Raw genomic sequence first — 24,331 nt, forward strand, 5'->3', positions numbered from 1 at the left:
CTGTAACTGCATTCATTAGTCGGCACCTGGACGCTTTCAAACAGATGTCTTTCTCTTATTTTTTTTTTTCTCTTGTCAATACAGTAGAGCAATATGCTGGTAAATTGATTCAATCAAAACAACAACAACAACAACACAACAAATAATAACAATAGCAAGAAAAGTCAAGAAAATAGCAGCTGCATTCATGTATATGTATGCGTGTGTGTGTTGAATTCTGCATTTTTTTTTCCCGGAAAAAAAACCAACCACCACTGGGTCTGAAAAGACCAGTGGGAAAAAAAAAGGCAAACAAGGATTTAGATACTTGATTCTTTGGGCAGCAAATCTACGTTGGTGACAGAGGTCACGATGGAAACAAGGCAGTCGAGGGTACTACCATTGGCTGATTTGCGAATCTGGGCGATGCGCTCTTCCACACAACCGGCTGACAGTCTGGCTTCCGCATCATGATCCCAGCATTCTTCAATTGTCACACACAGCTGCGCTATGCCCTGCAAGTCCAAAGGGGAAGAAAGGAAAGAAGGAAGGAAGAAAAAGGAAGAGAGAGAGAGAGAAAGAAAGAAAGAAAAGAAAGAGGGTTTAGCCAGAGAAACTGGACCGATGTTGCTTCAGGATGTGATTGTATAGGTCGCATAATGCAGCCTCCCCATTACAGTTATAAGTTGTTAACAGTCACAAAACGTGTCAGTCTTGTGACTGACCAGCTTTTACTACTGGTGATTGTTAAACAAATAGCAATAGCACTTATATACCTGCTTCACAGTGTTTTTACAGTCCTTGCTAAGCTGTATCGGGAGGATGGAAGGCTGAATTAACCTTCAGCCTGGTGAGATTTGAACGGCCAAATTGCAGGCATCCAGCAGTCAGCAGAAATAGCCTGCAGTACTGCACCTCTAACCGCTGTGTCATTATGGCTCAAATGCCATGATTGTTAATCAAATGTCATATTTGTTGAGTAAACCCATTTTTGGCCATGGCGCAGTTTTGCCGAAGAACCCAAAGTGCCAGTAAAGTATGCTAAGGCATCACACTGATGGGTCAACCAAAAGAACCAGAAATTGCTTCTTGAAACATGAAGCAGAAGGTACCCTGAAACTGTAGGTAGTCCTCAAATTGAAACCATCCATTTAGTGATAATTCAAAGTTACACTGGCACTCTGCTTTTCACACTTAACAACCGTTGCAGCATCCCCATGACACATGATCAAAATCTGGAGGCTTGGCAACTGATTCATGTTTATGGTGGTTGCAGTGTTGCAGGGTCATGTGATTGATTTTTTGTGACTTTCTGACAAGTCAAGGGGGGAAGCCAGACTCGCTTAACAACCGTGTTACTAACAACTGCAGTGATTCACTTAACAACTGTAGCAAGAAAGGTTGGAACACTCACTGAACAGCTTTCTTTCTTAGCAATGGAAATCTAGCTCATAAGTTGAGGGCTGCCTGAATTGAATTTTACTAAACTACACTTGCCCACCCAGCCATGGACATTTGGGGGTGGGGAAATATAAACATCAAAAAGGACCTACGGGGTGTTTAAGCCAATGGTCCTTGAACACAGGACGCAGCTTCTTATGAACCACAATCTCCTGCAACTCCTCAAGAGATGGGTGCTGGCCGATTTCTTCTTCGAAAGGCAGCAAGTACTCGCTCACGGGACCTATTTTGGCAAGAAAAGAGGACATTGCTACCAGACACAGATCCCTGGAGCCAACAGGCAGCTCCAACCAATTGGCATCTCACTCACTGCTGTATTAAGCTGTATGCTTCACACAAATATAAACTGATTATTGGCACCTTTGTTTCAATGGACATTGCAAATCAAAACTTAGTCATCTACCTAGCTCTGCCACTCCATAGGGGCAATCAGACAAGGCTCCCGGTCTGTTTCCCTCCCTTCACCATTATAATCTGCCTGTACATGTGCTCACTTCCTCCTTAAGGAATAGCTGTGATGCTTGTTTATTTAGTTAAAATGTTTATATAGCTGCCTGTCTTCCAATGAACTCTGTGCAGCTGGTTAAAGAACTGCTTACTGTATTCTTATTAGTTCGCCAAGAGATAGATTACCAAGACAGGATGTTTTAAGAAAGATGCTCTAAAAGACAGAGGTTGAACTACAAGAATTTGGCAAAAGCAAGGGGAAGGGAGAATTATTCTTTTTCAGATTCGTATCATTTTTATATATTTTTGTTCTGCGGTTTTTACCCCTCCCCCATTTATTTTGGGTTTATTTTGAAACTAAGAAATATACCATGTTGATATGCTACAAGTCAACACCTTTTTCAGGATCAAATCATTAGTTTAATTCAGGTTAGTTTAATTTAATTGCTTTAATTGGAGTTTGCAAAAAGTGAATCCTAGGAAGATCCCCGAGACAAATTTTGGTAATAATCTCCATCCCATGGCTGTTGGATAATTCAAACCTTACTTTTCTTCATTACAAGATCATGCTCATAAATATGGCTCCGGCATATCCTGTTTGGTATTTCACTTATTTATTTATTTATTTGTTTATTCAATTTTTTTAGCTGCCCTTCTTAGACTCAGGGCGGCTTACAACATGTTAGCAATAGCATTTTTTAACAGAGCCAGCATATTGCCCCCAGAATCCGGGTCCTCATTATTATTATTAGCTTATTAATTCCAGCTGTCTCTTAAAGAAATTACACTTATAAAATTAGTATGTGCCAAAATCTAATTGTTTAGATTTACTTGGCCCTGAAACATCCAAATAATAAAACTAAATTGAGGCTAAGTTCTCTAATAACTTACCTTGGTCTCAGTGGTCTCAAGTTGGTAGATGAAGCAAAGTTTATGAAACCTTTAGCTTTCTCTAAATCTTCTGCTTTGAACAAAAGTCTGTTACTTTAAGAAAGACATCATATACTGCAATTTAAATGTCTCAAAACACTTACAAATTTCAACAGTTTCCATTATATGGGACTAGATAGTCTATATAGGCATGGGAAATATTTTGAGTGACTTGGAATATCTTTACCCTGGGAAAAGAACCACACAGGCGTTCTGGATTAAATCTTCATAAACGAACCCCAAATGGGTTGGACATACAGTATTCCTAATTTCTAAGGAAGCAAAGACAGTATGTAAAAAGGATATTGGGACTCACCATCAGTTGCTGTGCATCTGGAAACCAACTCCCACAATACCAGGCCCATGGCATACATATCAATTCTGAGGAAGGAATCTCTCTGGAAATTAATTGCTCCTTCCAGCACCTCAGGAGCCATGTATCTTCTGGTTCCCACCTATAATAGACACAGGAATCAGTTACTGGAACTAAACCCATACTTTCAAGCTCTGGTTCTTTTTTTTAAAAAAAGGGAGGGGGAGAGGGAAGTAGAGAGAAAGAGGGAATAAGGAAAAGGAGGGGAGAAAAAAGCAGAAGTAATAGCAATTTTTTTCATATTACCTTGACTACAGGTAGTCCTCAGGTTATCACACCTTGTTCAATGACTGTTCAGAATTAAAATGTTGCTGAATGAGGGTACTTACAACTGGTCTGTGAAGTTGCAGCTGTCACAGCGTTATCACAATCTGGGTGCTCGGGTTTCCCGCTCGCAATTATGACGTAGTGAGCCAATGGTCCCATGATTGCCCTTTGCAACCTCTCCCACTGGCTTCCCATGAGCAGTCAATGGGGACGCCAGCAGGAAAGGTCAGAGGTTGATTCCACTGCTTTCCCCCCAAGGATCTTATACTCTGTGGCATGGACCTCCCTGCACACCTGTGCTCCACAGCACCTGCCCACCCCCACAACCCCATTAATTAGTAGAACTGATGAAATTACCCAGCAGGGTAATGAAACATCTGTAAGAAAACAGCCAAGCCCAGAGAACATCAAGGACCCCATAGTTGAGCCTTGAGCTATAAAGATTCTATTCTACTGACAGACACTGAATTGTCTACCAATGCATTCTTCACCATTTTGACAAGATCAATGGACTTGCTGATGCTTCCAAAAGAACATAGGTAGTTCTTACTTCCTGACTACTTGTTCAGCGACTGTTCAGAGTTACAATGACGCCAAGGAAGGACAAATTGTACGCTACCATGTGCAGGCAAAAATGGTGACTAGTTTTTTTCAAAATACAGAAGCTAGACACTATATGTGACAATAGCATAGATTTGTCTCCTCTGGACCCACCTTCCAAATTCGATCTGCGAAGCGAAGTAGTATAAGCTAACCTGCAGGTTTACCTGTCCATGAGTATCTCCTGGAGGCTTTCCGGGTTCGAAGCGTACAGCCAGTCCAAAGTCAGCAAGCACAGCGGATAAATCGTTCTTCAGCAGCACATTCTTGCTCTTGAAATCCCTGCAAAGAAAAGAAAGGAAAATTTAATGTAGTTCATCATCAATATCCAAGGTAAAACCATCTATGTGAGATTTTTGCCACCAATGTCATCAACTGGTGGATGCAAACCCAATTTATGAGAAATACAAAATGGGGGGGGGGGGGGGGAATCAGTGAGGATAATATCCAGGCAAAAATTAACAAAAGTTATATGCAATGGCATCTTTCTCTTATTGCTTGTACTCTTAATTCCTTTGCCAGCTTTTTCCTAGAAAGGAAGCTTGGCATCTAGAATGCTGCCTTGGGTTTTGGTCTCTACCTGGAGTTTTACTCAGCTGCATTGTTTCCGTATCTACCTCTTAAATTAAACCCTTGTGCTTATTAAGCGACTCCTGGAGTTTCCTTCGGTAGGGGTGGTGGAGAGAACGGGGAAAAAAATAAAGAAAGGATCTGAATATAATTAAATTACAGACTTGAGGCAGCAGATGGTAGACCCACGTGTGCCAGGCATTATAATTCTCTTGCCATCAGTTTAATTGACTGTGGTGTCCCAGCCGCTTGGATCACAGGACAAGTGTAGGGCCAAGCAATATAATTAATGAGGGCAGATTCTGCGTGGTGTTTTTTTTAAAAAATCCCCCATGAAATGCTCTGTCAGAATACGTTACGAAGAGAGATGCCACCATGGAGAGAAAGAGCTCACAAAATGGTGGAGGGCAAACGCAGTGAATTCCCAGAGTGCCCAGTATCCCGAAGGAAAATTGTCACCCCACTCCCTCCATCCGACCCACAAATTTTTGTTTCGTTTCGTTTCCTTTTTCAAGGAGGGAAAGAAAAGGGAAAAGATAGTTCCCAGGCACCGGGTACACGTTAAAGCTGTTAAAGTTGGCGGAGATAAACTATCACAGAGACCTTATGCCAGATTAGTCAAGCTTCTGACAGCCAAGTACACCCGAAACCAAGATTCTCACAGAGGCTTCCCTATCCAGATTTATTAAAAGAGAAAGGGGATTAGGCTACAGAATTCACAACAACCAAATCCTTTCATTATTCGGACCCCCGTTTGAATTCAGTAAGCCGTAGCTTTGTGTGTTCTCCTAAGCTGCCGATGAGAGGTCTGTTTTCTGGATAATGAAAGAAAAGCTGCAGATATTTTGGGTTTGCAATGTTTTACAAGCCACCTTTCCCTTTTGCAGGGATTGGAAAGACTAATATCATTTCTAAAATAGAGGGTGGGTATTCTAAGGATTCTCCCAGAGTATCTTAAGAGTTGTGGACAGGGTCACCAATTTTTCTCATTCCCTTTCCTGCTCTCTTCTTCCCTTCTTTCTCCTCTCCCTCCTCCTGTCCCCTCCCATTCATTTTTGCCCAGATGAAAGAATAGGAAGAATATCTCCACTGAAGGAAACGGTAGTTCCAATACATGAATGACGAGTGGAGTATGTTTGAAATGGATTTATGGCATCTGAAATTAAGTGCCACTAGGGGGCAGCATGGCAGAGCACACAAAAAAAGCTAGGGTTAATAGTTTTCAATTCCTAGATTAGTTAGTAGAACCTTTTCTGCAGGTTTCTATTGGCTAAAACAATCCTGGTACAACCAGCATGGAAGCTCCCAGGTGACTTGGGATGTTCCATTGGACTGCCCTCCCCCTGTCCGTGTTCGTCCCAGTCCTCATTGCCCCCTCCCCCCCCCAGCAGTTTAGCTTTCTATCTCAAAGGAGCAGGCTAGAGTTCCCATAAAAAGCCGTTAATTCCCTTGAATATAAAAACTCATAATTCATGTGAGGAATACATACTGTTTAAGATTGGAAGAGGGAGCGATCAATATATCACCTTGAGCTCCGTTCCGAAGAGATATGTAGACATGTAGAAATATTTTAAACAAACTTTGGGTGCTTAGGTAGACCAAAAACGGGACCTACCTGTGGGCTATCGCAGGCTTATGCCCTTCTCCCTTGCACCAAGGGATGTCCTCGTGCAGATAGGAGAGTCCGCAGGCCATGGTTTCCGCCACGTGGCAGAGCTCATTCCAGTTGATAACGTTCCCCTTCAGATAGTCCGTCAACGACCCCTGCAGGAACAAACCTAGGTGATATCCACGACTCTTCGACACCCTTTTCCAATTTGGATCCGTGACTCCTTACTCCAGCCTCTGTGTATGTGTGTGTCTGTGTGTCATTTACTGTGAGCCCAGCCAGTATTTTAAAGCAGGAATCTTAAGCATGCTTTCTCTGGAAGTCAGCCCAAGGGCCAGTTCTAAAAGCATGATTCTGCATACAATGCACGCACGACAAGTGCCCAGAATTAAGAGAGATCTGGGAGGAACCTTGGAGGCCTTCTAGTCTGACCCTTCGCTCAAGCAGAAACCCTGTATCATTTTAGACTCATGGCTGTCCACTCTCTTCTTAAAACACTCCCCAACCCCCCAGCATTGGAGCACCCACAACTTCTGGAGGCAGGCCGTTCCACTGAATAACTGTTTTAACTGTCAGGAAATCTCTCCTTAGTTCTAGGTTGCTTCTCTGCCAGTGACATTCATCTGCAGGGGAGAATTAAACACAAGCTTAAATATCCTCCAACGGGAATAAATGGTACTGTATTTGAAAATTAATGCTCAATTTGTTTGGCCGCTGCCGAGTTTACGGCAATACATCTACAATGACTGGGCCCACGTAGGGGTAGTCTTCGAGTTATGGCCATAATAGAGCCTGCCTATCATGGTCAGAACTCATTAATGCCCTGCGACTGACCTTTTTGGTAGTGAAGTGACTCACTGCAGTCACCAGGGAGAACCAAATGTTTCATGACGAGAGGATTTGGTTAAAAACTGAAAGTAAATGCTGGTTTTTTCACAAAAGCACCATCAAATGCAGTCAAATGATAGCAAACGGCTATTAATGTGAGCCGAAGTCTGTTTGTGTGACCACCAGGGCAGGTAAAAATTTTTGAATCCAGATTGTAAATACCCCACCCCATGCTTCCACTTTCCCTCAAGTAAGTATTCAGGAATTTCAAACAGTCTTTTAAGTGGTCACCCTTAAGTTAAAGACCACCTGTGCTTAGATCTGCAGGAGAAGCCTTGGGTGTTGCCAATGAGCTGAGAGAGTGGAGTTTTCTCCTAAGAGTCTAGATGCATTCTTGATCCTTTTGACATCAACCTAGCATCAACCAACTTGTTACCTTCTCGTAGAAAGCTGTGATCAGCCATAGCTCCATCTCCAAGTTTGATCCCCTCTTCTCGGCCGCAATGAACTGCAAAAGGTTTTCGTGCTTCATTCCAGGGGTGCTGAAGATATCCCTCTCGCTTTGCCAAGATTGTTTGTCCTAGAGGAGGCAGCAGAAGGTTAAAAAGCGGAGAAACAAGCAAATCTGTTCAGAGAACAAGTGACATCCCTAGACCTTGGTGATGTTGCAACCACCAGGATGCTGCTTTTTATTTATTTATTTATTGGATTTGTATGCCGCCCCTCTCCGGAGACTCAGGGCGGCTAACAGCAATAATAAAACAGCATGTAATAATAATCCAATACTAAAAACAGTTAAAAACCCATTATATAAAAACCAATCATACATACAGACATACCATGCATAAAATTGTAAGGGCCTAGGGGGAAAGAGTATCTCAGTTCCCCCGTGCCTGGCGGCAGAGGTGGGTTTTAAGCAGCTTACAAAAGGCAAGGAGGGTGGGGGCAATTCTAATCTCTGGGGGGAGTTGGTTCCAGAGGGCCGGGGCCGCCACAGAGAAGGCTCTTCCCCTGGGTCCCACCAAGCGACATTGTTTAGTTGACGGGACCCGGAGAAGACCCACTCTGTGGGACCTAACTGGTCGCTGGGATTCCGTGCAGCAGAATCTTTTTATCTATTTATCTCCATCAATTAAAAATAAAAATAGTCCTGCTAATTTGACCACCTTTGCATTTACTCCGTCTTAGTTTTCCATAACTTTGACATTTTCGTATTTGCAAATGGATTTAAGTTTGCTGTAGAGATTGAATCAACAAATATTGGGAAGGGGAGAATTGAACCCTTGCGATTTTAAACACGCTACGCTTTGCTCAGAAACAGGTATGGCTGACAATGATGATTGATCCGCAGATGATTGGTTAACCTTCAGACCGCTACCTCGGCCAGATGACACAAAAGGGCTTCCCCTGCATTTCCTGAATTTAATTTTAGAAAATTGGAGAAAAGGCACAGGAAGCCGATACTCTCACATCGCTTCCACCCTGCGTTGTCCTGGAACAATGTTTCTCAACCTCAATGACTTCGAATTGTGTCAAGTGGGCCAACTCCCACAATTCCTCAGCCAGCCAATTAAAATCACTGAAGTTAAGAAATAGTGTTCTGGAAAAAAAGAAAGAAAAGTAAAGTAAAAAGAAGCTGGAATAACAGATATATGAGGCTTGTGTGTGTGTGTGTGTGTGTGTGTGTGTGTGTGTGTGCCCTAGTTGAATAATTCATTTTATGCCTGAAGGACTAAAGGGGATAGAAGACCCGTTGTACCTACCTGAACGGTCTTCTCGATGCACTGGAAGGAGAGTCCAACATGGGTAATAAACCAATCCTATTGGTAGAGACTGAGTTATAATTAGCATAATTTTAGCTACCGCCCCCTTACTGCTCCCATGAGCCCCAGTTTTAAAAACGAGGAAAAGGTGTAAGAGGATAACCAAATTTTATTAATACAATTAACTGTAACTTCCCATCTCCGACGTCTCTGAACTTCAACTAGTCGGGTGGGTTTGGACTCTCCTTCCAGTGCATCGAGAAGACCGTTCAGGTAGGTACAACGGGTCTTCTCCACTGCATCTGGAAGGAGAGTCCAACATGGGATATACCAAAGATTTACTGCCCATGGGAGGGAGAAGGTCTGGACTGGGACGTTGGAGATGCACACACTTTCTGTAGCACCCGTCTACCAAACGCTGCCTCAGCAGACGCAAATGAGTCCAACTTGTAGTGCTTAATAAATGTCGTAGGTGCCGCCCAGGTAGCAGCTCTGCAAATGTCCTCTATAGAGGCCTGTGTCGTCCAGGCCGCCGATGTGGCTGCACTTCTGGTTGAATGAGCTGTTAAGCCCTGCGGAGGGTCGTGACCTCCCGCTCTGTAGGCTTCCATGATGCATTCCTTTAGCCAACGGCTTATCGATTTGGAAGATAGTCCAAGTCCCATCCTGTGTTGTGCAAAGGAAACAAACAAGGTTTCTGACTTCCTGAATTCTGCAGTTCTCCTGATATAAATCTTTATAGCTCGCCGTACATCGACCTTATGCCATCTTAATTCGGATGGATGGTCTCCATGCGCGCAGAAGTCCGGTAATATAAGTTCCTGTTTCCTGTGAAATAGAGTATTCACCTTGGGAACAAACGACGGATCCAAACGGAGCACTACTCTGTCCGGGTAAAATATACATAAGTCCGGTCTCACTGAGAGTGCTGAAATCTCGGACACCCTGCGTGCCGATGTGACCGCTACTAAGAAGGCTGTCTTCAAGGAAAGGAGCCTAAGTGGGATTGATCTCAAAGGCTCAAAAGGTGGTTTTGTCAAGGCCTTGAGTACGAGTGATAGGTCCCAAGAGGGAAATCTGCGTACCGGTGGTGTATGTGAGTTTGAGGCTCCCCGTATAAAGTCTCTTACCCACGCATGGTGAGCTAGCGAACGAGCCTCTGGTATTTGAATCATGGTAGAAAGTGCTGCCACCTGTCTCCTCAACGTGTTAGGGGCTAGACCCCGGTCTATTCCTGCTTGCAGGAATTCCAGCACCGTAATTACCGATGCTCCCGTGGGATTCTTGCCCTCCTTGTCACAAAAGGTGCAGAAGGCCGCCCATGTGGCCTGGTATATCCTGGAGGTCGAGGGACGTCGAGCAGCCTGAATGGTATCGATGACCTTCTCCGGCAGGTCTTGATGTCTCAATCTGTGCCTTTCAAGTGCCAGACGGTTAGGTGTAGCCACTGAGGATCCGGGTGGAACAGGTTCCCCTGGCTGAGAGTGACGATGTTGTCTGGCATCCTCCACGGTGGTTCTAATGACAGAGCCATCAGGTCGGCAAACCACGGCCGACGTGGCCAGTGTGGCGCCACCATCAGGACCTCTGCCCTTTCCTGGAGAATCTTTTCTATGACCCTTGGTATCAGGTTCACTGGGGGAAATGCGTATAGTAGTCCTGTCGGCCAAGCTGACCGTAGGGCATTGACCCCTTCCGATCTCGGTTCCGGGAAACGTGAATAGAACCTTGGGGTCTGCGCATTTCGGTGAGTGGCGAACAGGTCCACAGATGGAGTCCCAAACCTTTGCGATATCTGTTGAAAAAGGGCCGGATCCAGCCTCCACTCTGATGGGTCTAGTGTAGACCTGCTGAGCCAGTCCGCCTGGGTGTTGGTGGTCCCGGCTATGTGCTCTGCGGACAAGGACGCTAGGTGAAGTTCGGCCCAATTGAAAAGTTTCGCCGTCTCGTCCATGAGGCGGCGCGACCTGGTACCCCCTTGATGGTTCAAGTGGGCTCTGGTCGCCACATTGTCCGTAAGCACTAGTATGTGTTTGTCCTGGACAATAGTTTGGAAGGTTTGGAGCGCCAGGAAGACCGCTCTGAGTTCGAGGAAGTTGATGTTTATAGGTGTCAATTCCTCTACCGACCACTTGCCCTGCGCCATGTGGGGGCCGATGTGAGCTCCCCAACCGTAAAGGCTGGCATCTGTAGTGAGGATCATCTTGTCTTGTGTTTGAAAGGAGGAACCTCTGAGTATTGCGGTTGATGTCCACCATCTCAGGGAGACCCTGACTTGTTGTGGGATACGTGTCTGCCGGTGTGAGTGACTCACCTTGGCCCTTTGCGCCGGTAGTAGGAACCATTGTAGGTCTCGGATATGGTGTCTGGCCCAAGGCACAATCCCTATAGTCGAGACTAGGGTTCCCAACACTTTTGACAACAGTGACATGGGAACCCGTCTGCTTTGGTTGAGTTCGGCCATCAACCGTCGTATATTTGCGATTCTTTCTGGGGAGAGTGAGACTGAGCTCGCCAAGGTGTCTATGACCGCTCCCAGATGTAAAAGGTTGGTATTGGGGACCAATTGGCTCTTTTCCAGATTGATGGTAAAGCCATGATCCTCCAAGGTTCGTATGGTCCGGTTTAGGTCCTTGGTTGCCTGCGCTGGCGACCTGGACAGTATGATGATATCGTCCAGGTACGCCATCAGTCTGATGGATTGAGATCGCAGGTGTGCCGTCAGGGCGTCCAGGAGCTTGGTAAAAGTCCGTGGGGCTGACGAAAGGCCAAAAGGCATGGCTTTGTATTGGAAGTGCATCCCTTCTGAACAAAACCGTAGGTACTTCCGGTGTGCTGTGTGTATGGGGACGTGAAGATACGCCTCCTTTAAGTCGATAGACGTTAGCAGGTCGTGTGATCTGATGGAGGTCAAAATAGTTTGCAGCGAATGCATGCGAAAACGCCGGTACTTTATGAAGAGGTTGAGTTGTTTTAGGTTGAGGATCAACCTGCAGCCTCCCGAGGCTTTGGGGACAATGAAGATTCTTGAGTAAAATCCTTTCCCCTGCTCGTGTTGTGGAACCGGTTCTATTGCTTGAATCTCCAGCAAATGAGCGATCTCGTTTTGTAGCCGCTGCTTGTCTTGCGGTTTCCTGATTTGTGGGCAGTGTATAAACCGGCTGGGGGGTAAGCCCACAAATTCCAGGCATAGTCCCCCTGCCACCGTGGCCCTGACCCATTGGTCTGTGGTGGTGGCGTACCAAGAGGCGTGGAAGTGCTGGAGCTTCCCGCCGAGAGGAAACTGGGTGGCCGAGTCACTTTGAGCGGCGGAAGCCCCTCTGGTTATTCCCTCGAAAGGGCCGTCTCGAACCTTGGTAGCCTCTGGATCGATCTTGGAATGACCCCCGGTCGCTTCTGAAGGTTTGGTTGGAGTACTGACCCTGTGTGTACGGTCTCTGACTCTGGCCTGCTCCTGCAGTGTTGTCCCAGCGGGGTGTTTGGCGCCTTGAATATGGCGCTGACCTCCGGTCTTGCCGCCTGCCTGCTCTGGGTAGGACCTTCCTCTTGTCCTTGTCCTCAATGAGGACCTTGTCCAGAATATCTCCAAAGAGCATAGATCCCTGAAATGGGGCTGATGTCAGTCTCCATTTGGACTTCAAATCGGCAGGCCAATGACGGAGCCACAGGAGACGGCGGGCCGCAAGTGTGGTGGCCATGCCCCTGCTGGAAAACTTTGCAGCGTGCAACGTGGCATCTGCGGAGAATTCCGCCGCGGCCCGCAGTTTAGCCAGATCCTGGCGTAGTCTGCCGTCCTCTGGTCCCATGCGAGATTGCATCTCTTGTATCCACCGGAGGGAAGCTCTGTTGATAAATGAAGCGGCCGCTGCTGCCCTGAATCCCCATCCCGCCATCTGGTGTCCCTTTTTCAGGAGTATCTCTGCCTTCCGGTCCTCCGGTTTTAGGCTCTCTCCTGTTTCGGAGGGTACCAGGGCGCTGGAGACCAAAGTCACTACCGGTTGGTCGATGGGCGGGAACTCCAGGAGTTTCTCCACTTCCTCGTCGAACGTGTAAAATCGACGCTCCAGATTGGATGGGCCTTGAGCCGCCGCTGGATATTGCCAAGGGCGCTTGGCTCCTTGCAGAAAAATATTTGATGCCGGGAAATGCTCAGACTCAGGCTGGGATTCCTGTAGCAAGGCATCCGGGGTCTTTTCTGAATCCTCCGGTGTCTTGGTTGTACCTGGTAGGTTCATTACCTGTTTAGCCTTAAACAACAGAGTCCTGAACAAGGCTGGCTTAAACAGGCCTACCGGTTGGGGTTGCTCGGGAGTTGTTTCATCCTCAGAGAGCTCATACTCCCTATCACTGTCCTCTCCCATAAGTGGTTCCTCAGATAAGGACCCCAAGCCTGAGGGGGGCGGTGCTGACCAGACCTGTCCTGGTTGAGATGGTTGCTGAGCATATCTGTTGGCCCCGGCTGTTATGCCCTGTGAATAGACGTTTGCAATAAGGTCCTGCAAGTCTGGTGGCATGTCCTGCCAGGTGCTTGCCTGTGCCCTCAGTCCCGCCGCTGTGGGGGTGAATGTGGCTGTTGGGCCCATGGAACTCCTTCCAGTCTGGCTAGCTGACCCTGGTCTGTTCCATGAGGGGCCTGGGGAAGACATGGTGTGAGGCAATATAGCTGAGTGCCTATCTGGTGACCAGTCCCCTTCAGGTAGGCCAAAGCTGAGCGTGGTGGCTTGTTCTGGTGTTGCCTGCCTCTGGCCCAGTGGTACTGTAGATGGGGAGGCCTGTAAGGCTGCCTCCAGCTTCTTCTCAAGGGCCTTAATGCGTTTTTTCGGCCTCCCTTATGGATGAGGCCGAAGCTGAGGCCTGTGAAGTTTTAGACTTCTCTTTAGCCTTCCCCTTGGGCTTTTCTTTGGCCATAGTAGGGGAGGTAGCCCTCTCGGTTCCCACTTGTTCTTCCATGTACTCACAGTAGTGGTAACTGAAGAATCCTTTGGGCCTGCAGGCTCGTGGCACAACAATTTTGCTGGCTCAGAGTCAAGAAGAAAAATGGCCACCGTCTTCCTGGCCAATTGCTCATGCGCACTGGGCATATAGCCTCTTCGCGCTCACCAGCTGTCGGAGGACTTCCGGTTACCGCTCTTTGGGTTGCGCAAGTAGCAACCAAGATGGCGGCCCCCATGCCTTTCGCGGCTTTTTCTCCCTTCCGGGGGGGGCGTGGGGGGGGAGCGCTGCGGCTTCCAGCCCCCATTGTGGCCATAGCAGCCGTCCGCTGCTTCTCCGGTGATCTCGGCACCGATCCCGGCCATCCGAGCGCGCTCTGCTCGCCCTGCGGCTTCCTAGCCGGCGGCGGCGGCGGCGGCGGCTTGTTCGGCGGCCGCCGAACAGCTGAGAGGCGCAGCTCCGCTCTCTGCTGGGAGCCTCGCTACAGCGCCTTCAGGCTACCCAGTGGAGGGGGCGGACCCCTCCACCTTCAGCCGACAGCCCTGGTCTGACCACGGAGGTCAGGGACCCCAGGCTGGGTGCTCCTCTACGGGGTGTTCCCACGGAGGGAATGCAAAACCCCTAAGGAGGATCGTTGGGGGTGCTGCCCACGGAGGGCAGAGACCCCTTCTCCTGTTCATCTGTCTTCTGTGTTCCTTCTTCCTGAAAGACAAAGCACAAGATTAAACAGGTCAATTTCTATCAATTTATTACAATTTCAATGTTACATACATGTAAAAAAATTAATAAAACAATAACACTCCTCAGGAGTAAAACTCAGTATGTCTCTACTCTTAGACTGAGTTTTTAAAACTGGGGCTCATGGGAGCAGTAAGGGGGCGGTAGCTAAAATTATGCTAATTATAACTCAGTCTCTACCAATAGGATTGGTTTATTACCCATGTTGGACTCTCCTTCCAGATGCAGTGGAGAAAGTCAGCTGACCAACAATTCTGATGATATGAATGTGAGAAACCAGAGCTTAATCACGATTACAGATTGTGAATAAAGCAAACTACACAAGTATGGCCTAAATCATGGTTTGGGTGAAGATGACATCTAAAATGGTGTTTCTCAACTGCAGTAGATTTAAGATATGTGGACTTCAACTTCCAGAATTCTTCAACCAACATGACGAGAGAATTTATTTGTGTGTGTGTGTGTGTGTGTTTGAAATCCATTTGTCTTCATGCTGCCACAGTGGGGAAACATTGGGTTAAGTTGATTGAAAACCAGACACAGGTAATCCTCAACTTAGAATCACAACTGAGCCCCAACATTTATGTTGTTAAGTGAGTTTTGTTCCATTTGATGACATTCAAGCCACAACACAATTGCAGTTGTTAGGTTAATAACACAGGACTGCAGAAAAAACAATAGCTGCCAACCTGCCTTCCATTGAGGACCTGTATACTGCACAAGTCAAAAAGAGGGTGGTGAAAATATTTACTGACCCCTCGCATCCTGGACATAAACTGTTTCAACTCCTACCCTCAAAATGTCGCTACAGAGCACTCCACACCAAGACAACTAGACACAAGAACAGTTTTTTTCCGAATGCCATCACTACTAAACAAACAATTCCCTCAACACTGTCAGACTTTTTACTAAATCTGCACTTCTATTTCTACTAGTTTTTCTCATCATTCCTATCATCCTTTTCCTCCCACTTAGGACTGTATGACTGTAACTTGTTGCTTTTATCCTAAGATTTTATTAATATTGATTGTTTCTTCATTGCTTATTTGACCCCTATGACAATCATTAAGTGTTGTACCACATGATTCTTGACAAATGTATCTTTTTCTTTTATGTACGCTGGGAGCATATGCACCAAGACAAATTCCTTGTGTGTCCAATCACTCTTGGCCAATAAAGAATTCTTTTCTATTCTATTCTATACTAGTAGGTAAGTGAATTTGACTTCCCCATAGACTTTATTTGTCTGAAGGTCACAAAAGGGGATCACATGATCCCAGGCCACTGCAACCGTCATAAATATGAACTAGTTGCCAAGTGTCGCAAGTTCTGATGATATGATCCCAGGGATGTTGCAATGATCGTTAAGTGTGGAAAAAATGACCCAAAGTTAGGTTTTTTTCAGTGCCAGTGTATCTTTTAATGGTCACAAAACGAACCGCTATATTTTGAAACATATACATATACAGTGATACCTCGTCTTACAAAGCCCTCATCATACAAACATTTTGAGATACAAACCCAGGGTTTAAGATTTTTTTGCCTCTTCTTCCAAACTATTTTCACCATACAAACCCAAGCCGCCGCCACTGGGATGCTCCGCCTCCGGACTTCTGTTGCCAATGAAGCACCTGTTTTTGCGCTGCTGGGATTCCCCTGAGGCTCCCCTCCATGGGAAATACCACCTCCGGACTTCCGTGGTTTTGCGATGCTGCAGGGGAATCCCAGCAGCGCAAAAATCGCAGCATCACAAAAACACGTAAGTCCAGGGGTAGGGTTTCCCATGGAGGGGAGCCTCAGGGGAATCCCAGCAGCGCAAAAACGGGCGCTTCGGCTGGCAAAAGGGGTGATTTTTGGGTTTGCACGCTTTAATTGCTTTTCCATTGATTCCTATGGGAAACATTGTTTCATCTTGAAACTTTTCACCTTACAAACCTCGTCCCGGAACCAATTAAGTTCGTAAGACGAGGTATCACTGTACCTGTATATGTTTCCGTAGCTACAAGATATGGAAAATAGAAATGAGAACTCTCTAGCGAAACACTTATACACCGCTTCACAATGCTCGGTAGCCCTTTCAAAAACTGTTTTATGTTGCTCCCAACAATCTGGGACCTCAGTTTTACCGACCTTGTAAGATGCAGGCTCTAAATCAGAGGTCTTCCAACTTGGCAACTTTAAGATTTGTGGACTGCCGCCCATGTTTCTGCTTTTGGTTCACATGTGGCTTTTTTTAATGCTTGTTGTTTCTCTTAGCTACTGCTTTGGCTCAAACTCCCCACTGTCAGCTGGGGAAAAGTAGCAAAGCTAGGACGTCCTCTGGACCTCCAGGATCAAAGGCTGTGCAGCCTCCTGATTACATGTTCTGTCTCCCACAGTGAAATATGCGCTAATGAGGGAGCAGCTATCTGCTTCCTCCTTCGCATTCTGTTTTCTGATTTATTTGTGGAGGAGATAGTGGATTTTTTTTTTTTTAAAGGAAAACAGGAACCAGAAAAGAAGTATGTGAAATGAGACAAATACAGATAGTCCTCAGCTTACGACCACAACTGAGCCCAAAATTTCCACTGCCAAGCAAAGCGGTCGTTAAGTGGGCTTTCCCCCGTTTTACGACTTTTCTCGCCACAGTTGTTCGAGTGAATCACCACAGTTGTTTAGTTAGTAACCCAGGCGTTAATTGAATCCAGTGTACTTATTGACTTTGCTCGTCAAAAGGTCACAAGAGGCGATCACATGACCCTGGGACACTGCAACTGTCATAAGTACACGCCAGTTGCCAAGCATTTTAATTTTAATCACGTGACCATTTAGCTAGGTATTGAAATTGTTTGGCAATTTGCTGTAAAGGTTGCAACTGTGAAAAATGGTCATGTCATTTTATTCAGTGACGACGTAATTGTGAACAATCACTATATGAATGGTAGATTGAGGACTCCCTGTAATAAATGGTTCCAAACATATTCCGTTTTACATATTTGACATTAAGTTTGTATGATAAATGTCTCGCAGAAGCTTAAGCTATCAAAAACCTGTTACCTGGTAGAGTAAAATTTGTTTTCTTAGATGACCCAGGAAAGAGGAATAAAGTTTCTAATGATTCCTCTCAATCTGGACATAATAGAGTTTCAGGTTTTTGCCAAATCCATTATTTATGTTTAATTCTAGCAAGGACGGGCAATCTTTTTGAGATTAAAGGCAACGACAAGCCATAGATTTAACGATTTCCCTCTTCTTGCATTAAAAAATTACAATCCTTTGGCAATTTGTGGAAAGGCTTTAGGATACGGTTCCAAGACTTTGGAATCAACGTGCCTTGGAAGTGTGATTTGAAATATTTTATCCCCGCTGTCGTGCCTGAAGAAGCTGCCAAGATAAATAACATAAAACAGCAATATATAAAATGCTTGCAGATTCACGGAGCTGGGAACTTATTGCCATTCACTTGTGCATAGAACAGAGGCTGCCCGCACACTTACAGAATAAATAATGGCTTAGCGTGAAATCCAAAACAGACCCTCAAGCCATTTGGCTAGGTTCTGAAATGTGCAACCGGGTTTCAAACCATGAAACAAGGGAGATGTAGCTGAGAAAAGCAGGGACAAGAGCAATGAACCTTCACGGGAGGAGAAACTGTAACTCAGCCCCAAGGAAGTGTGAAAATAACCCCCGGTTTGTCTGGTATAAGATTGGGGTAGGGAGAAACCATCAAGCTTTCAAGTTGAGTTTTCCCTACCTTATAATAGGTGCTTCTCAATCGCGGCAATACTTAAATGATGTAGACTTCAACTCCCAGAATTTCCCCGCCAATATGGCTCAAGTTCAAGTGGTCAAGTTTGGGTCACATTGCTACAGACTTTACTCATCTTGAAGACTTAAAACATGGACCTCTTGATAAAATTGCTAACCTGGAAATCTGTAAACTGTTTTACTTTGCTTCAGCTGTTTATTGGAATTCCTCACCTGTATGGGGAAGATTTTCACTGCCACGTATTCATTCATCAATTGTGCTTTCCAGACACAGCCAAAACGACCTCTGGCTTTGACCTCTAACAACTGCAACGGCTTCAGTCCAACCGTTGGAGAAGGAGGTGTGGGTCCTGGATCCTAGGAGAGAAAGATAGGGGGCGAGAGGAATCAGATAAAATTGAAATATTGTGACCTATAAAGCCCTTCATGGCACCGGGCCAGGTTATCTCCGGGACCGCCTTCTGCCGCACGAATCCCAGCGACCAATTAGGTCCCACAGAGTGGGCCTTCTCCGGGTCCCGTCAACTAAACAATGTCGTTTGGCAGGACCCAGGGGAAGAGCCTTCTCTCTGGCGGCCCCCGGCCCTCTGGAACCAACTCCCCCCAGAGATTAGAATAGCCCCCACCCTTCTTGCCTTTCGTAAGCTTCTTAAAACCCACCTCTGTCGTCAGGCATGGGGGAATTGAGATACCTCCCCCGGGCCTATATAATTTATGTATGGTATGTTTGTAGGTATGTCTGCTTAAAAAATGGGTTATTTTAACTATTTTAAATTTTAAATTGTAAATTATTAGATTTGTCATGAACTGTTTTATTGTGTTGTGAGCCGCCCCGAGTCTACGGAAAGGGGCGGCATACAAATCTAAATAATAATAATAATTATTATTATTATTATTATTATTAATTCGATTTGTATGCCGCCCCTCTCCGAGGACTCGGAGTGGCTCACAACAGGACAATACACAATATACAAATCCAATAGTTAAAAAAACAATTTAAAAAACCCTATAAAAATAGTCATGCAACTGAAACCATACATAAGTTCCGAAGCATGTAAATACTAGTAGATAACAGGTAACGTTTAAGAGCATTCCATGCGCCTTTGGCATATAACCATACTGGCCCAATAACAACAGTGGCTCCCTTGGCCAAGAGACAGAGATGGGCCCTATGCCCTAGAGTTATTATTATTATTATTATTGTTGTTGTTGTTATTATTGTTGTTATTATTATTATTATTAACTGTTAGATGATGATGACAATAATGATAATAATTATAATAATAATTTATTAGACTTATCTCCCTGGAGACTCGTGGTGGCTCATAACAACAATGGTGGTAGTAATGGCTATTAATAATAATAATAATAATAATAATAATAATAATAATAATAAATTTATTTATTTATTTACATTTATAGGCCGCCTTTCTCCAGTGGAGTCAGGACAGCGTACAAGATAAAAATGATACGATTTAAAAATCTAACGTAAAAAAAAGTATTAAAACAATACAAAATTGAAAACTTTGAATTTTTAAATAACCATTCAACCAAACATACTATCAGTTGGAGCAAAGAGTTCACGCTCAACGGCCCCAGGTCTGCCAGCAAAGGCATGCTTTTGAGGCCTTTCAGAAGGCCAGGAGGGTGGGGGCAATGCAAATCTATGGGGGGTGCTGGTTCCAGAGGACCGGGGCCGCCACAGAGAGGGCCCCGCCAGGCGGCATTGCTTGGCTTACAGGACCTGGAGAAGGACAACCCTGTGGGATCTAACCAGCCATTGGGATGTCTGAGGCAGGAGACAGTCCTGATGGGCAGGAACTGGAGGAAGTGATGGTAGCTCGCCCTGTTGCATCGGTACTTAGGTCTCAAACCGGGACTGTCAGTTCTCCAAGTTCCACATCTGCAGGCGCTCAGCCATTGCATTCTATGCTCAAGTTTTATCTATCTATCTATCTATCTATCTATCTATCTATCTATCTATCTATCTATCTATCTACCTACCTACCTACCTACCTACCTACCTACCTACCTACCTACCTACCTACCTGATTTGTATGCCATTCCTCTCCGTAGACTCAGGGCGGCTAACAACAGTGATAAAAACAGCATGTAACAATCCAATACTAAAACAACTAAAAAACCCTTATTTATAAAACCAAACATACATACAAACATACCATGCATAAATTGTAGAGTCCTAGGGGGGAAAATATCTCAGTTCCCCCATGCCTGACGGCAGAGGTGGGTTTTAAGACGCTTACGAAAGGCGAGGAGGGTGGCGGCAATTCTAATCCCTGGGGGGAGTTGGTTCCAGAGGGCCGGGGCCGCCACAGAGAAGGCTCTTCCCCTGGGTCCCGCCAAACGACACTGTTTAGTCGACAGGACCCGGAGAAGGCCAACTCTGTGGGACCTAACTGGTTGCTGGGATTCGTGAATAAATATTCGATTTATTTCACGCCGCTGGAATGAAGGACAGCACTGAGTTCCTTCAGCAGATAACTACTTGACTAGAAACCTCTCCCATCTTACATACCTCGCTGACATCGACGTGACCATAGGGAGGCTTGCGGTGACGGTACATCCAGAAAGCCAGCAAGATTGCAACGGAGAGAGCGGTCATGGGAAACAAGGAGTAGATCACAACGTGGAGCAGGGAGGCGTTTGGAGGCGGTGGTTCATAAACCACTGAAAGAAAAGAGTAACCTTGTTTAGACCAGGTACAAATGTCAGTCTCCAGGATCTTGCCTTCAAGGCAAGGTAGAAGCCACAGGTAGTCCTCAACTTACAACCACAATCGAACTCAAAATGCCTGTTGCTAAACGAGGCACTTGCGTACGTTTTGTCCCAGACTGAGATCTTTCTTGCCACAGTTGTTAAGCAAAACACTGCTGCTGTTAAGTTGCCTGGTTGATAAATGAACCTGGCTTCCCTATTGCCAGAAGGTCACATGATCCCTGCAACCGTCGTAAGTACATGCCAGTTGCCAAGCGTCTGAATTTTGATCACGTGACCACGGGGGGGATGCTGCAATGGTTCTAAGGGTGAAAAATGGTCACAGGTCACTTTTTTCAGTGCCGTCGTAACTTGGAATGATCGCGAAACGAACTGCTGTAAGTTGAGGTCTACCTGTATCCTAACGTGACTATTTCAAAGAATTTAGACGTGAGGGTTAGTACTTGCCCATATTAATAACCGCTGCACTTTTCTTAAGCATTGGTAAGTTCCACAATATCTTTATCTCTCCTTCTATGAAGAGTCCCGGAAAAAAAATTCTTCCCCCCCAAAATGATAGTGCTTAAAAGCTCTACCATACATTTTGTTTCTCCCAGGAAAAAAAATCAATTTGAAAGAGAGGTGAAGTGGGGGAGGGGAAAATTGAGTTTCTGCATAAGACCCCATGCTTCATTGCATAACCAGACAGGTAACATGTACCTAGTGACTGTTATTTTGGGATCTGAGCATTTCAACTTTAGCTTCAATCAAGTTAAAAGGGCGGGAATTTCTGAAACATTATATTGTGGCTTTTTAAAATGTTATTTCAATCAAAACATTTTAGAGAGGCATGCATACATCATCGGACAGGCTCCAGAATGTTTTGATTATGGCTCCTGAAAAAATGGTCCATTAGGGACCAACATTTCCCATAATTAGTGCATTCAGCTGGCAGCCTGAAGCGAAATTGCAGCGTGGTGGCTTAGCTAGGAATGAACAGTCCACCGGTCCATAATGATCCAGTCATATCCACCAACTGTCCCTTAAGTGGGCGTCATTAACAAGCGGCAGTTGTTTTGAAGATGGTTCAACATGTTTGCCATGTCTTCAGAACAAGAGGTTCTGAACAGCAACACCTGCAAGAATCTGCAGTGAGACTGAAATGAAGAAGCATAGATCATGACTCTTATTCGCACAAAACATGTGACCTGATACTTGTGCTAAGGAATTTGACCCAGGTCCATAAGTGGCATCTTGGCATCGCCAAATTTCCCTGCGGTTTCTTATTTATTTATTATTTCATCTCTTTTTTTGTTGTCCTCCTTATATCAAACCATCTCTATTTTGCTTGTTTATTGAATCAACGGAGTGCAGAAGCTCGCTTGCTTAATTACTTAAATGATCTCCAGAACTTTGATTCGATTTTTTAAAGTCAGCTATTTCTCATCAAGACAAAGAGCAGACGAGTAGGGTTTGGTCGGTCAAAGAAGACCGTTGTGTTCTTTTTTTTTTTTTGGATGGACACTACATTCTGGATTACTTTATGTCTTCTAGATCGCTAATGCTTGACCGCCTGCATTCCCTTAAAAGAATTGCAGGAAGCAGTGTGAACTGACCTACTGTTAAAGATGGCCCTAACCTAAAATAAAAACCAACCAATCAAAATCACATTTTATATAGAACAGGGGGGAAAGTAGGAGGATCAGAACCATGAAAATGTTGAGCAAACTCTTTTTCTGGTCATAGACTTTTCAACCTGTAACGCAGAGGTTTTCAAACTTGGCAACTTTAAGACTGGAGGACTTCAGTTCCCAGGATTCTCCAGCCAGCTATGCTGGCTAATGCTTGACCGCCTGCATTCCCTTAAAAGAATTGCAGGAAGCAGTGTGAACTGACCTACTGTTAAAGATGGCCCTAACCTAAAATAAAAACCAACCAATCAAAATCACATGTTTTGAATTCTCCCAGAGAATTCTGGGAGTTGAAGTTCACCAGTCTTAAAGTTGCCAAGTTTGAGGACCCATACTGTAACCTCTTAACTCTAGCAATGGACTTTTAAAAGTCAGCTCTTCTAACAAACATTTAGCCTGTCAGAATATTCTAAGATGGAAAGGAATTCTCTTATTTTTAATCTTAGAGAATTGCATTGAAATTCATTAATTTAACCAGGATAACGGAGTTTGAAGGACCTTGGAGGTCTTATAGTCTGATCCTCTCCTCAGGCAGGAAACCCTATAGCATTTCAGACTAATGGATGCCCACTCTCTTCTTAAAAACCTCCAGCGTTGGAGCACCCATAACTTCTGGAGGCAAGCTGTTCCACGGGTTAACTGTGCGGAAATTTCTCCTTATCTCTTGGTTGGTTCTCTCCTTCCCCTCCGTTGCTTCTTGTCCTGCTTTGAAGAATAGCTTCTCTTTGTGGTAGCCCCTCAAAATCCTGGAAGACTGTTCTCATGTCAGCCCTAGTCCCTTCTTTTCATTACGCTAAACATACCCAATTTCTGCAACCGTTGTTGATATCTTTTCATAGCCAGCTTCCTTTTCTCAGAACCTGGGGAAAAACTACATTTTGTAAAAAAAGAAAAACAAACCAAAGATGGAAACTTACTGTACTGGGTTCAAAAGTTTATACTCTTGACTCTTACCTTGCGGGTCATTAGGTTCAGGTAAGTGAGTGAACTTTTCATTGCAGAAATTCCCTTCACAACAACAGAAATACACTTGTGGATTCTCCTCTGTGGCCACACATTCCTCCCTGTTCATTAAAACAACACAAAAGAAAAGAAGCTAAGCCAGTGAATCCCTGTGTTGTTCCACGCAACTGGGCCTGCTTCACCGTGCAAGCAAATTCCTTTTTATTTTTCTATTTCGCTGATGCACCGTATTTTATAAGAGGTGTTAAAGGAACAAAATTCCTGGTGGGAGACCTTCAAACCTTGAAAGGAACTTTAGAGGAAGCAAAAATATAGTTATAATAGCCATGGGTTGTCCTCAACTTACAACTGTTGTTGGGACTGGAACCTCCGATGTTAAGCGAGATGGTTGTTAAGTGAATTGTCTGGTTTTACAACCGCTTTTGTCATGGTTAAAATGAATCGCCAGTCGTTGAATGGTAATTAAGCACATCTGGCTTACCCCTTTTGGCTTTGTTTGTTGGAATCTGGCTGGAAGGTCACAAATTGTGATCACATGACCCTGGGACATTGCAAATATCAGGCCAGTTGCCAAAGGCCTGAATTCTGATCATGTGACTGCAGGAATGGTGCAATAGTTGTGCTGAATGGATGGTTGTAAGTCAAGGACTATCTATATCATATTATTTGGATATCCATCCTAAGATAAAATACAGAAAATAGTATAAGGGCAGACTAG

General features: G+C 45.0%; 2 protein-coding genes across 3 annotated transcripts in view; both read right to left on the reverse strand.

Moving 5' to 3' along the window:
- LOC139155358 (nuclease EXOG, mitochondrial-like) overlaps positions 1 to 469 on the reverse strand; it is a 63,811-nt gene extending 63,342 nt beyond the window's left edge. The window contains exon 1 of one of the 2 annotated variants that reach the window (XM_070730490.1): positions 380 to 469. The gene's annotated coding sequence lies outside the window, so the exon portion shown is untranslated. Of the gene's footprint in view, positions 1 to 307 lie in introns of both variants that reach the window. The other variant, XM_070730491.1, reaches the window with a different exon arrangement.
- On the reverse strand, positions 300 to 23,685 carry LOC139155357 (activin receptor type-2B-like). Its single transcript, XM_070730488.1, has 10 exons — positions 23,605 to 23,685; positions 23,454 to 23,510; positions 20,781 to 20,932; positions 18,458 to 18,601; positions 7,501 to 7,644; positions 6,243 to 6,391; positions 4,225 to 4,339; positions 3,134 to 3,272; positions 1,533 to 1,663; positions 300 to 494 (listed from the first exon to the last, which is right to left on the reverse strand). Exons 2-10 carry the CDS (start codon positions 23,485 to 23,487, stop codon positions 300 to 302), a joined length of 1,203 nt encoding a protein of 400 aa, XP_070586589.1. The 5' UTR covers positions 23,488 to 23,510; positions 23,605 to 23,685.
- Positions 23,686 to 24,331: the final 646 nt, after the last annotated feature.

The sequence above is a fragment of the Erythrolamprus reginae genome, unplaced genomic scaffold, assembly GCF_031021105.1.
Source record: "Erythrolamprus reginae isolate rEryReg1 unplaced genomic scaffold, rEryReg1.hap1 H_15, whole genome shotgun sequence".
Taxonomy (NCBI): domain Eukaryota; kingdom Metazoa; phylum Chordata; class Lepidosauria; order Squamata; family Dipsadidae; genus Erythrolamprus; species Erythrolamprus reginae.

Coding starts and splice junctions, on each gene's coding strand:
- LOC139155357 (XM_070730488.1), bottom strand. CDS start 23,487: ATGAAAAGATATCAACAACGGTTGCAGAAATTGG. Junction 18,602..20,780: donor GTCACGTCGATGTCAGCGAG/GTATGTAAGATG, acceptor TTTCTCTCCTAG/GATCCAGGACCCACACCTCC. Junction 3,273..4,224: donor CAGGAGATACTCATGGACAG/GTAAACCTGCAG, acceptor TGTCTATTATAG/GTGGGAACCAGAAGATACAT.